The 15,000-nt window shown below is 43.3% G+C and overlaps 1 protein-coding gene across 1 annotated transcript in view; it reads right to left on the bottom strand.

Annotated features, from left to right (window-relative positions):
• ABCA1 (ATP binding cassette subfamily A member 1) overlaps nt 1–15,000 on the bottom strand; it is a 767,698-nt gene that overhangs the window by 239,205 nt on the left and 513,493 nt on the right. The window contains exons 20-21 of the mRNA XM_044068257.1: nt 14,667–14,798; nt 14,444–14,583 (exon numbers count right to left, since the gene is read on the bottom strand). Coding sequence (XP_043924192.1) covers nt 14,444–14,583; nt 14,667–14,798 — 272 coding nt within the window. The remainder of the gene's footprint in view (nt 1–14,443; nt 14,584–14,666; nt 14,799–15,000) is intronic.

Below are 15,000 nucleotides of genomic sequence, written 5' to 3'. Positions count from 1 at the left end.
TAAGACAATCCTATACTGAAGGTTATCTTTGCTATACTATGATGTGCATGGTCGCAAAACATTTGAAGTACTACATGTCAGACACTTGATTGCTCTATAGATTAAAGAATAAAGTTACAAATTAGAAACATGGCTTTCAAAGAACTCAGGCTATTATAGCATTTGAAGAACACTTTAGCTGGGATACATAAGTACATGTATTTTTGGTGGGGTCACTGGTTGAAGAGGTTCACAGCTAATCAAAGACGTGTTAGACAGTGAATAGCACATGCATGGCAGCATATGAGAAAAGGGCCACATAAGAAAACAAAGATGTAGAGAAACAAACAAAAAAATCCTGGCTGCTCTATGAAGGAGCAGTGCTCCAGTAGAATGTGTGAACATCAGGAAGGAAGGAAGGCAGGTTAGGGCAGCTGAGTCCACACAGTTGCACCTCACTCATATCCATCAGGGGGACAGCATAATGGCTGCCAAAAACACCATATGAGCATAAATACAGCAAAGTGCCACTGTGTTGTTCATCTAAACTGGGAGGAAATGGAAGAGGGGAGAGATAGGAAAGCAGGAGAAGGGAAAACAGAAGGCAGAGGTAAACACAATAAGCTATATGTAGAGGGGAGGAAGAGTAACTTTTTTGTAGGGAAAGTCCCCTTTTGTAAAATTTACAAAAGGAAAGCAAGTGAAGAAGGTAGTGGACAGCTAGGATGGAAAAAAAAAAGGAGATGGTCAGGTAGCAGTACCAGAGTCAAACACAGACCAGACTGAGATATAAATGGGTGATATCAAAAAAGATAGGGAGGACAGTGGGTGGACTAATAAAGATTTGTTGCAGAGCACCAGAGACAATGGCTGAGATTCAGATTTTATTATTAAAAGTTGAGTGCTTTTGTTCCCTCTACTTGTGGAACTTCATCACAGGAGATCCAAGCAAATTCAGAACAGGAATTATCGAAAGGGCTCCTGGAGGCAACCAGAAAATAATGATGTGTATCTCAAACGAGGGCCAGACCAGAAAGAACTTTTCCAATTTCAACAGCAGGAAATAGTGACCGGAGAGTCAAGTTTTAATTAAAATAGCAGTGACACCTTAAAGGTATCTTGCAATGACTTGACTTGAATGATTTAAAAATTTAGAATTCTTCATCCAAAAATTTTAGTTCTGAGCACGCTAATATGTTAGCCAAAGGTTTACCTTCGTCCCAGCCAGAAGGGCTAACACTGTGACGTTTTTTTAGATTTAAAACTGTTTACTCAAAAGCTGAATTTGGCTCTTTGATTTACAGGTGAAAGGGTGGCTAACATTTCAAACTCACTGCACAGACCCAGTTGTTTTAACCCCCCCCCCCCACTGAATTCACACAGTACAAATGTATGGAAAAATATGTGAACTTGATATTAGAAATGTTTTAAAACAACCTAGCAAGTTGAATTATTTAGGGAGCTTGCTGATGACAAAAACATCAGGATAATAGAACCAGACAAGGGGGAGGGCTTGTTGTAATGAATAGTGTAGAGTACGTCAGTCGTATGAATGTATTACTGTTGGAAGATACCTATGTCGAAGTTTCACGCAATTAAGTCAATATAGCCTTTTCAAAGATTGACAAGCTATTAGAAGATATGTTGTTGCAAGGTCAGACATCAAAAGGGGGATCTGACTTCATGCACAATGAAAAACCTGTAACAGTGAGTATCTTTGGAAGTCCAGAGATACATAAGTGCATTGAGGATCCACCTCTTAGACCGACTGTAGATGCTACACGGTCTAAAACATTTTATGTAGCAAAATTCTTGGATAATATTTTGAAGAATGGTTTGAACAATTTGAATTACATTTAGAGATTCTTGGCACTTTTTAAGTATGTTAAACAATGTTCATTTTTCTTCAAATACAATTTTTATCACCATCGATGTATATAATTTGTATTCCATGATCCCAAACAACATCAGGTTGCAAGGGTTTGAAGAATTTTTGTTTAGACAGGCAGAGTTATATTCAGATAAAATTAATACTATTACTACACTCATGGAGGTGGTCTTAAAAAATTATTTCATCGTTTTTGAGGGCCAATGTTTCAGACAATTGACTGGGGTGGCTATGAGAACAGCGTGCTCCCCGATTTTTGCCAACTATGTTATGGTCAAATGGGAAAAGCAATATGTTTTTAACAGTAAATTTACTAATTCCTGGAGGGTATATACATGTTTTTAGGACATCATACTCATTTTAAGGATAGATTCCCCTAGTAAATTACAGCAATGTATTGTGTACATCCGTGATACAGTGGATTTTAACATTTCTCATATAACTCAGACAATAAAAAATTGTCTATTTAGACAGAGTTAAGTAAAGATGTAGAGAATCAAAAGTTTTGTTCTAACATTCATAGGAAAAAAGAGTTGCGTACTTACCATAACTTGGCATCTGTGTTATCCTATGTCAATATTCATCACAGTAGGGTCTTGGATCCAACATCGGATCCAAGCTGGCAATTTTAGCTAAGACAGAGCCAAGGCTCAAGCTCCTCCCTCTCCCATAATCCCTGCTACCCTCTTACCCTCAAATCAAGTTTGATAACAAAATCAGTATCGCTACGACCCAAAAGGAAGAAAGGGAAATAGTCCTGGACCCACACACTCCGACTTCCTTGGAAGATCCAACATGGAAGGACGATGGCGGGAGGGAAATATAATGAAAAATGACATAGGTTAACACAGATGTCAAGTTACGGCAAATATATAGCTCTTTATTTGAAGTTAATCATGTCATTATTCCTCACAGAAAGGTCACAGTCCCCAGCTACCATTTACCCTGAGAGGCCTCAAGGAAGGACATGTCGAAGCACTGTAGAATCAAAGGAAGCCCTGTTCCTGGACACCAAATTGAGCTTGTAATGAGATATAAAACTGTGAGGATTAGACCAAAATATCATAAATGGAAAGTCTGGCCATGAAGGCTAAAGAAGTAGCCACAGATATAGTAGAGTGAGCTCTAACCTTTCTGGGAACCACAAGATGCTTGAAGGTGTAGACTGTAGAATTACAGCTGGAGATCCATTTAGAGATAGTCACTTTAGAAATGGGAAGGCCACGCCTATTTGGGAAAAAAGCCACAAAAAACTGGTCTGATTTGTGAAACTCCTTAGTCCTATGCAGATAAAATCACAATTGCCTGTGTACATCCAAAGTATGCAGAATATACTCTCCTTTATTAGAATAATTGGGAAAGAAATCTGGTAAATAAATACATTGGTTCAGACTGGATTCAGAGGAAACCTTGGGCAAAAAGGATGGATTCATTCTAACAGATACTCTATCCTTATGAAAGACCATATACAGGGGGATCAATTGAAAGGGCTTGCAGCTCAGACACCCTCTTAGCTGAATTCATGGCTACCAGGAAGGCCATTTTCCAAGACAAACATCTGAAATTACAAGAACTAGCAAGCTCAAACAGGCTCTGAGTCAGAGACTGCAACACCAAGGTTAGATCCCAAGGAGGTGAGAAATCCCTAACCGGTGGTCTTAGAAGGAAAACGCCTTTCATAAAGGCTTTACAGAGTCGGGAAGAGACTGTAGGTTTGCTGTTCTCAAAAAAATTGGAAATTGCAGCCAACTGAAGCTTAACAGTACAAAAATGTGTCCCTTCCTGAAAAAATGAAGACAAAAACAAGAGAATAGCTGGTACTGAAGCAGAAAAGGGGTCCAGATTCCTGCTCTTAGCCCAGATAGAAAGCCTTTTCCATTTGCTACTATAAACTTTTCTGGTGGAAGGCTTTTGGGAGGCTAGGAGCTAGGATAATATTCTTGGTAGTGGAAGCTAGCCTGGACTGTTTCAAAATCACTGGAAATGGAGAAACCGTGCAGTCAGACGAAGGGTCCACAGACTGGGAAGAGGGAGCTCCGAAGGATGGGAGATCAGATCCTGAAGGGGATCCAGTATCCAGGTTTGATACTTCAGGTGAGACCTTCGGAAGGGAAACCACGGCTGATGAGGCCAGAAGGGGGCAAAGAGGATAAGGGATGTCCCCAGGCAGCATGCTTTCTGCAAAACCTTGGGGATAAGAGGGTAAGTGTAGAGGAGACCCGGAGGCCAAATGTGGGCTACAGCATCCCTCAGAGACTCCCTGGGTTGGGGGATCAGGGCAAAGTACACACTGCATTTGTTGCTGGTTGGGGAACCAAAGAGTTCACAGCATGGTTAACTCTAATGATCGAATATCTGCTTCGCCACCATCAGACTGAAGCACAACTTGTAAGAACTCAAATATGGTTCTGCTGAGTTTGTCGGCCAACACGTTGGAGTCCCCGGGTATGGTTACCTATTGCAACCGTGGAACCGCAGTTACGAGAATAAGGAACCGTCGACACATATTGACCGAACCGCGAAAACACCGAACGTCCTGAAGCATGAAATTCAAAATGTCGAATCGTCATAGTTGGTCCTTGTCCGGTAAAGCTCCTTAAGGTAAGTGAGCAATAGTTACAGACCTTAGGGTTAAGGGTGCGGGTTAAGGTAAGTGCATACATAGTAATATATGTAAGCTTTAGTTTAGGGTTAGAAGTAGGGTTTTGTTAAGTGTATGTATGTGGATTATTTATTTTGTTTGGGTATAGCTCCTTAACGTAAGTGTGCAATAGTTACGGACCTTAGGGTTAGGGTGCGGGAAGTGCATACATAGTAATATATGTAAAGCTTTAGTTTAGGGTTAGAAGTAGGGTTTTGTTAAGTGTATGTATCTGGATTATTTATTTTGTTTGGGTAGGTAGTACGTTGCGGGTGGTGGGGTTGGCCAACTATGCCGATTCGACATTTTGAATTTCGCGCTTCTGGATGTTCAGTGTTTTTGCAGTTCGCTCAATATGTGTCGACATTTCCATATTTGTGTAACTAAGGTTTTGCGGTTATAATATAGACCTTCCAGGTATATGTGTCCCAAGAAGAAAGAGTGTGGAGGACATCTCCCCATTCCCACACTCTCACGGCCTCTCTGCACAATGGGTAAGATCTTGTTCCCCCTGTCTGTTAATATACCAGACCACTGTCACGTTGTCTGTCTGAATTGCAATCATCCCCAAAGGAAGGCAATCCTGAAAGGCTTGCAATGTTAGGAGGACTGCTCTCATATCTAGGATGTTTATGTGCAATTTGGTCTCTTCAGGGAGCCACATGCCTTGAGCTGTTCTCCCCTGGAAATGCCCCCCCAACCCCCAACAGGGAAGTGTCCATGGTCACTGTGTACTTGGGCGGAGGGAGTGAAAAGAGCCTGTCTAAAATGAGATCCTGAGACTAAAGCCACAAAAGAAGATGCCATCTGTGCACTGGCATCAATTATATGGACACAGACACAGGTAGAGACAGAACAGACCACTGGACCACCAAGATCCACTGTAAAAACTGCCTATGGTACCTTGATAGTGGCACACGCTATATGGCCGTGGCCATGGACCCTGGGGTCCAAAAAACCAAGTGGACTGGAGGATCTGAAACACTTAAGACTTGTATGACCTGCTCCTGGATCAGCTGTACTCTTTGAAGAGGTAATGCTGCACTCTCTGAAATGGAATCTAGTTGGACTTCTATGAACTCTAATTTTTGTGTCAGGACCAGATTGGACTTCAAGAGATTCACTGTATCCCCAACTGGCTGAACAAAAAGAGGATAGCTTGTGACAGTCGATACCTCGTGGGAACCATGAGGAGCCAATCATCAAAGTGCAGAAACACCTGGAATCCCTGCAGCATCAGGTGAGCTGCCACCACTGCCATGCATTTGGTAAACACCAGGGGGCTGTGGTGAGTCCAAAGGGCAGGGCTCTGAAGTAGTAATGATTGGCCCCTAATCAGAAAAGATGGTGTTTCCCTGAATGTCTGCCTATCTTGATGTGACAGGAGTAGTCCTGGAGATCCACTGAGCACATCCAGTCGCCCTTGCATAAGAGAAGCAAAATGGACATAACAGTGACCATTCGGAACTTGGGACTGCTTGACTGATAGATTTAACTTGATGAGGTCCAGAACAGGATGTAGGTCCCCAATCTTTTTTGGCACTAAAAGGAAGCGAGAGTAAGTTCCGGATCCCCTTTGTCCTGTTGGGACCTCTTGGATGGCTCTTTTTTGAAGAAGTTGTAGAACTTCCTTGAAGGCCAACTCCCTCTGGTGGGGTGGTACATCAAGGAAATGCCTTCATATAGGAGGGGTTGAAAAAAGGGAATGAAATAATTCCTGGAAACGATGTTTAACACCCACTGACAGGAGGTGATGTTCGTCCACGCTAGTGGGTGAAGGGAAAAATGGCACCCAGCAGCCTCTAGGGCAGGACAGTCAGCCAACACTTCAGGTGCGCTGAAAAGGCTGCTCAGAGAAAGGTTCCCTGGAGCCCTGATTTTGCAGGACCACCCCCCTACCTCTACAGCAACATCTGTCGTTAAATTCTCTCCACCCTGCCTCTGGAAGAGGAATCATCAGGAGCATCCAGGAAGAAAGACTGTGACCACATCTTCTTAGCTCCTCGTTGGGTCTTGGGAAATGACCTCTGAGGAGCAGAAAACTTGATCCCAACTACAGATAAAATCTTCCCTTCCTGCTCACTATGGGTTAGAGTTTCTTTCACAGAAGACCTAAAGAGGGTGGACGTGTCAAAGGGAGCATTAGTGAAAGACACTTTGAAGGAATCCGCAAGCCCACATTGTCATAACCAAGCAAGCCTCCTTACAGCTATGCCGGTACCTGACACTCAAGAGATAGCTTCCACTGCATTGGAAATTAGGGTCATCAAGGAATTAGTGAGGGACGTCAGAGTAGAGAGCTTGGGAGAGACCTGCTTGAGGTCTACCTCCGGCAACAACTCTGCAAGGAAAGTGGTGAGTTCTTTGACCAAGTCCCCTTCAAAGGCAGGTGAAGGGTGCCTGGTAATTAACTGCCCTCAGTCCAAAGGTAGCTGAGGCAAACATATACTTCCCATGACAGTCAATCGCCTGAAACTCTCTGTTTGGGAGATGGATTGTGAGGCTCTGCACTGCCAGCTCCTTTTTGGTGGCAGTGGCAACCAAAATTGCATCAACCAGAACTTCTTTGCTCCTAAAGGGTTGGTCCACAGGAGGACTAAGGAACTTGTTGGCTTGCTTACGTACTGGCTCCACAGTGTTGGGTTCCTTACAGGCCTTGTGGATGATAAGATCCCCCAACTCATCAGCGGGGGGGGACACACACAGGAAGTAGATGGACCCATCCCGTACACCTTCAGAAACACAGACTCCTCTGAAGATGGGCATTGGGGAGACCATCCGCCCTTTTGCCTCAGGATCTCAAGGATGTTGGGCAGATTTCTGGGGCCCCACCTCTTTCATTAAGGTCCATTTTCTCTGTGACGGACTCCATGGGAGAGTCCAGGTGCCTCTTATGAGATGCCTCCTTTGTGGAAGGGGCTTTAGGGAGGACTTGGAAGATGCAGGGACCCCGTGAGGGGAAGAAACCCCCTGAAGGCTAGTACGGGAGGGCTGACCCTGGACAAGATGGAAGACCTCACCACCCGAGGTAGAGAGGGGTAGGGGTCACCCCAGAGGGGCAGGAGATGTCGCTCTAGCCCTGGAGAAAGTCCTCTCTACCACCCCGAAGGCCAACGGGCTGGAAGCGGTCCCATCCCCATTTCCGGAAGACAAGGCTCCCGGAACAGAAGAACAGACTCTAACACAGCACCACGGCCCCCAGATGATACTGGTCCAGAGCTATCAAGGGCTGAAGCCCCAAGGGGAAGAGATTGGTCCGAAAGGCCCGGACCTGACCTTGTCCCCATGTAGCCAGCACTGACAGCTCCAGCATGGGGCCCACTCTGGTCCAACAGTGGAGGAGCACAGCAGGCCAGTGATCCTGATGGGGTTGATAAAAAGGGAATACTCGACATCATCTGGATCTGACCATGGGTATCCAGGTCCTGAGATTCCAAAACCCCTGGGGTTGGAATAGGAGAACAGAGAGTTGGGATTGGAGAGGCACCCTTAGCCAGGTGGGATGGGAAAGCCAAAAGCTCCAACTCTATGTGGGCCTTGAGGGAGCTCCTCATCATCCAGTCCATACCTGAAGGTAACAAACTCCTAGATGATCTGGAGGAAGTTGAAGAGTGAGCAGATGTCACAGGAAACCCAACCTGGACACCGAGGATCTAAGTCAGTGATCTGGAGTTCAGCTCTGAAATACAAGAGCCAACTGACACAAATGCCTAGAGGATTCAGGCAAGGCCATATCCTCTGTAACTATAGGTGGATACAACAAGCCTATTGGATCCAAATGCCGAGCAACAGGAGCAATCGCATCAGACGACCTGGTCAGATCTGAGGCTGGTTTGCCCACTGGATCCAAGGGCCGCCGATCCGAGGAGGCCCTGGATCTGGTAGAAGAATCCAAAGATTTCAGATCTCAAGATCTCGGATCAGAGACGGCCCAAGCTGGATTCGCATCTGGGGATCTGGGATCTGACAGCCTAGGTTTTTTGAAGCCACCGAAGGGATGAGAGGGACTTTTGCTTTGGATCAAAAGGGGAACCCTTGGAGGGGGAAATATAAGAACCCCCTGATCCAAACATTTAAGCAGCATCTGACTGAATGTGGCAGAAACGTTGCATTCAACCTCCAGGTGAGGAGCCCCTAAACAATACAAGCACTCCTCATGCGAGTCAGAATTAGGCATCTTCAGACCTCACAGGGAGCACTTTTTAAACACACAGGGTTTTTCAGACATAACAGAAAAAGACCTAACACTAAAAAGGTCTAAGAGGACAAAGAGAAAAGGGTGCCAAACATCTAACTGACAAATGGGAAACTACCCTGCCGAAAACTAGGATATCTAAGGGAAGGGAGGTAACTACTAATACTAAACCTAAGTAGACTAAAGGTAAACTAAGTTAAACTAATTTAAATTAAGCTAAACAAGAAAAGAGTAGCACTTATCTGAGTGACAGCCAGGGATCATGTCCGTAGCAAAATGTAGCAAACAAGATCTGAGGGTTACAGGGCAGTAGGGGATTACAGGAGAGGGAGGAGCTTGAGCCTTGATCTGTCTTAGGTAAAGTTGGTGGCTCAGATCCGATGTTGGATCCAAGACCCTACTGTGAGGAATAATGACATGGATAACATCAGAGCTAACATTCTATAACTCATACTTACATTTTAATAGCTGGCACCCGAAACATCACAAGAAGGCGATAATTAAAGGACAATTAGCCTGAGCTGTGGACGAGGGTAAGGTAGTCCACACAGCCTATCTGGACCTCGCCAAGGCCATCGACACCATCCCCCACTCTGGAATCATAGATTACTAAGCTGGGCATAAATCCCTACATCACTCGATGGGTTGCCAACTGGCTTACTGACAGAACCCACACTGTAAAAGTAGCCGACTTCAAATCCATCTCCAGACAAGTGACAAGTGGAGTACCTCAGGGTTCAGTCCTGGGACCGCTCTTGTTTGGCATCTACTTCTCTGAAGTACAGGCCAACACTAAGGGACCCTGGCTAACAAAGTTCGCAGATGACTGCAAACTGGGAGACATTAGTGAATCCCCAAATGATGTGGCTATTCTACAAAAGGGCCTTACAGAAACAGATGCTTGGTGCCAGAGCCATAGGCTCAAGCTTAATGCCAAGAAATGTATAGTTATACCCTTTGGGAAAAACATGTAGCCATGAATTACCACATAGGTGGATAGGTGGCAGTACACTAAACACCGAAAGTGTGATGAGAGACTAAGGGACACAGGTGGACAGTGGTCTCACCTTCAATAACCACATCGTCACAACAGTCAGGAAATTCTTCTATGTGGCACACCTCATCACTAAGGGCTTTTCATCCAGAAAAAAAGAGGTCATTGTCCCACTGTACTCATCACTCATTAGACCCATTATAGAGTACAACGCCCCATTTGGTATGTACCTCACAAGACATCTGCAACAGCTGGAAAGGCCACAGAAATACCTCACTAAAAGAATCACATGCCTAAAGCAAATGCCCTATGCTGACCATCTAAAAAATCTCCAGCTATACCCTGTGGCATATCGTCTACTCAGAGGCGATCTCTGCTTAACATGCAAGGCCATGTCAAACCCTCAGCTGTTGGACATGCTCCACTTAATGAAATCCCAATCCCTCAGAGCCACACGCTCCAGGGATCTAAATCTTGTCATCACAATGAACAAAACATGCTGGAGGGATAGGTTCCTGACCCAGAGACTCCCCATACTCTGGAATAGACTGCCCATACATGCCATGCAGAGCGCCTCCTTGGCCCTCTTCAAAAGGAACCTTGACGATTGAATGGGAGATAGGAAATTCACCCCGGGGATCACGTCAGTTGCCCTGCTAGACAGGGGTCCAGGGAAGTAAATTTTGTGGGAAGAAGTATCCATGGAATTGTTATGGTCTGGCTTGTATAGGCCCTAGGACCAATAGCCTAGTACCAACCTATGAACCTGTAATAACCAGAATGATTTTAGAGTTAGAGGTGCTTTATGAAGAATGTGACAAACTAGTGGAAATGTTTTTCAGAAGAGGATATATGGAAGGTTTTGTTTTGGAAATAAAAAATGAAGTGGTTTCCAAGAGAAACAATGGTACCTATTTACAAATATTAGGTACTAATAAAGTGACACAGGTTGATTATTTGGGGTCACTCAGGAGGGTAACTGGTAGTGATAGTAATAAATATTTGTTGCCACCTATACCCTTGATTCCAAAGCCATTAAAAACTGTTTGATTAAAAACCGGGGGATCTTTATGGTAGACAAGTCCACAATGGACAGAGTAGGGGAGAAACCATACATTGTTTATAGCAAGGATAAAGCCTTCAAAACCTATTTGGAAAAAAATAAAATTATGACTGTTTGTAACAGGAAGCATACAAATGGGACAGTCAAGTGTGGATGCTGCTCCCAATCCCCAAGTATAATTACTTGTGAAAATTTTAGTATATGGGATGAAACATTTTGGATTAAAGGACATTTTTCATGTTACTCTAAGCAAGTGGTTTACCTGGCTAAGTGCCATCAGTGTTCAGCATTCTATATCGGGAAGACATCTACAAAGTTAAAAGAAAGCATTTATGATCACTTATTAGATATAAGGAAGGGTAAAGACACAAACACTTTACTTAAATATGTGAATGAATTTAATACATATCAGTTTGGGTTTGAACAGGTAAAGAGTGATCCCCGTGTATGGGTTGTTAATGAGCACTTAGAGATGATTTAGAGATGATAATGAGACTTACAGATTTAGGTTAAACGCCATAAATTGCCCAGGCTTAAACGGGACCTGCTCTATTAATCCAATTTTGAAATTAAAATATTACAGTGCATGTTGAACTTTATTTTTATTTTCACTTGTATTTTAATTATTTTAATTGCTTAACTGATACTTCATGTTTAGTGGTTGATGCTATTATGTGATTTGCAATTCAAATGTATTTTAATGATACTCTAATGAGTGTGTTTAGTTCCGATGAAGTTCCACAAGCAGAGGGAACAAAAGCGCTTAACTTTTAATAATACAATTTCAATCTCAGCCACTGTCTTAGGTATTCTACAACAGTTCTTTATTAGTTTGTTGGTGTTATGTCTTTATCGGTTCATGGTCAGGGCAGTGGATGGCCACAGATAAGGAGGAGTTGGACAAGTACGAATGGAAAGGGTTGAATAACAAACAAGGAATGGGGAATGACACTGGAAAGCACCATGGCAGGATGCAAGGCTGTCCCACAAGGCAACAAACTCAGGCATCACTCACATAGGTGATCGATATTATGAGCTGGTTGCTCCCCAAGTAACCCAACATGCAGGGCCTGCTGGTTGCACAACACTACTAGCCATGCGAAAAGATACCCCACATCAGTGAAATAGGCATTTAGTTGCTGGCATACCTCTGCAACCACCATCCTATGAAACTGACCCTAGGAGACAGAGGGTGCAGCTAGGTGTAATTTGGGTGTAGCTAGCTTTAATTGTGGCCGGTGTTGTCTCCCAATCTGCCCCCCCCCCCCAAAAAAAAAAAAACAGTCTACGTTTAACCTTTAGTAAACTGCTTGCTTAAATGTAGGAAATAGCTGATACTATTACTACCACACATGAGATACTACAGCTGTCACTTTTGATCACAAATAAAGTGATCAGGATCAGCCAATTACATCCCTAACACTTTTTGCTTGGGGCGGCTGCCTCTATCTACTCATCCCAACTACTCTACTGCTGGGACATCAGAGGAGACCCCTCTAGTTTACTTTCAGAAGAGAAGCCTTTGACCCCCTCCTGCATGGCAGGAGTGGAGGGCACCAGTAACCTCTCCAAGTAACCTCAAGCAGTGGAGCATTATTCCCTTGCTAACAGGCTGACATGGCATCCACTGGTGATCTAGCGCCAGAACATGCAGCCCTCAGTTCCTCCTCTTCCACAGGTGGACTTACAGAAGGAAGACACAGTAGAGAAAAAATGATCACACACACACACAAGCTACAAACAGTCGCAGTTGTTCAGTGGACTGGCTCAGATGTCATACACACCCTACCACTGACTGAATTTCTTTCACTCTCTGTGACAGCCCACCATATTCAGCTATTGCTCTTCTGCTACTGAAAAACAGTGTATGTACTCTTATGTATGCATATACAACAGTGACAATGATACTGAGGCTCTGCTGCCCACTCATGAAGTTCATTGGTTGGAATGGTTGAGGTAGCACTGCCTCAGGTATGTATACCTAAGCTAGCACTGCCCACCAAAAAGGAATATGCCAGTGGCATCACTAACCACTCCATCGCCAGTGGCATCACTAACCACTCCATCGCCAGTGGCATCACTAACCACTCCATCGCCAGTGGCATCACTAACCACTCCATCATGGTTGTACCACACATACATTTTTTTAGAAGACCATCATAATTGCTCAGCAGGCACTCTGAAGAACAGTATGAAAATTCTACTCTCTTAAGGTAGATCCCTGTAATTCCCGGTGCTTGAAGTAGCCATGACCATTCACTGAAGCCCACCCAAGCAGCAAAATAAAAACCTCATGTACAGTGAAGCAAATCTGTGCATCCCATGTCTCACAACATAGTGCTGCACAGTGGCATAACAAATGGCCACAGAGCTGCACCATGGCACAAGACATGGTTACAGTGTTGCACTATGGCACTAAGACATGGTCACAGTGCTGCACAGTGGCACTACAGGTGTACTCACAGCATAGGCACAAGTGCACTGGTAACACTCTTCCCAGACATCATGGCATGCATGGCTAGTGCCAGCATCTTTGGGTAACACACTAACACCAAAAGGGCTGAAATTTATTCCCAGTGCTTCTGAAGACCTAGTAAGTGCTTTAACTGACTTAAAGTTGTTTGTGAGGACTTTAAACCTCAAGATACAGAGAAATCAGAAAACAAACTAAAATATACAAATTGATAAAAATTAAATGGTTTCCCATACACATAATCTAGGTCAAGCAGTAACTTGCCCAAATGCAACTGCATGATATTGAAAGACTTAAGCCTGTGCAGAACTAACATTTGCCCAGGATTTCCATGCACTTTTTAGTGCAGAGGTTCTCCTTTCCCCATTGGTGAGTGACCATGAAGTTAGTATACATAAGTTCAGGGATTTAGAGGTTGCTCCTCACATAAGAAAGCCGATCGGAGGAGGAAGTTTGACTCCCAAAAGAAACACTTATATAGATGTTTTCAAACAGGTTTTATTAAAACTGCGTTCTTGAGCTGTTGGGACTGAGCAGTGTTTTTTTTTTGGACAGTTACGTGTTTGATCATTTACTGGGGAAGCCAACAGAGATCCGGACCACAGTGATCATGTAAGAGGGCTCTACTGGACCTGTAGCTGGAATGGGAGAATCACACTTAAGGACATAAAAGATGGCCTCAAGGAACTAACCTGAAGTTTCCTACTTCTTAACACAATGACAGTTAAGAAGAAATGTTTACACTTCTGGCTGCTGTTGATAGTTTTTCTTCTTTCTGTGTTCTGTTAAATCACATACTGTGGAGGCCATACAATGTTTTATTTTTGCTTTTACTGTTAAATCCCTTAATGAAAATGTTTTGATTAAAAAGGAATGCCACCTACAATGAAGAATAAAAAGGCTACATGAAAGACATTGTGCAGTGTAAAATAAAACATATTTTACTTTTGTGGGTTTATTATTACTATGTTGTTATGAAATGTCCATTGACTCTGTGCAATGAGAATACTATGTGCTTTTTTGGACTTTATGTCTTTGCAAACTAGCTGAAAATCAAATCTCATAATGTGCTTGCTGTTCTGCATCATCTATCAAATGCCATTCTACAGCAAATCTGACAAGCGTTAAAAAAAAGTGCCATCTCTACTAAAAAGTCTGCACATTCCACACTGTCAAAAATTAAAATTATGAAGGCGTACTGTAAACATACCTGAAAGCTGGCTTGTTTTAGATTTCCTTTTGTGAGGCAACCCAACTTCAACTATCATTTGCTGCATATCAGTCTCCACCTGTTTCTTTGGAACACCCTTCAATCGAGAATAGAACCAGACATGTTCCTCTACAGTAAGTCTACAACAAACAAAAGTAATTTCTTCAGTCACAGTCCACAACCAGCAGCACAAAATTCAGTGTTCTGAACCAAACCTACTTACTGGTCAAAAAGAACATTGTGCTGTGGACAGACACCAAGACTCTGTCTGATGTTGCTAAGGTCGGTACGGATATCCTTACCATGGATGTAGGCTGTACCAGATGTTGGAGGAAATAAGCCAGTCAGGATGGACCTAAATTCAAGAGTTGTTAAAAAATAAACATATTATCATACATTTTACACCATAATTACTTTGCTACAATGCTAGAGTAAACAAACAGCTCAAAGAAGAATATAAGAAATACCAATCTTTAAATCACAGGTCTGAAAGTAAAGTAGTCAGTGCTACGATTTCACACTGTAATCATCTGATATTCTGAGACTTTTTAGTGCAA

The sequence above is a fragment of the Protopterus annectens genome, chromosome 4.part0, assembly GCF_019279795.1.
Source record: "Protopterus annectens isolate FY-2018-M chromosome 4.part0, PAN1.0, whole genome shotgun sequence".
Classification (NCBI taxonomy): Eukaryota; Metazoa; Chordata; order Ceratodontiformes; family Protopteridae; genus Protopterus; species Protopterus annectens.
Note: the sequence above shows the minus strand (reverse complement) of the source record. Positions and strands in the feature narration are given on the sequence as shown.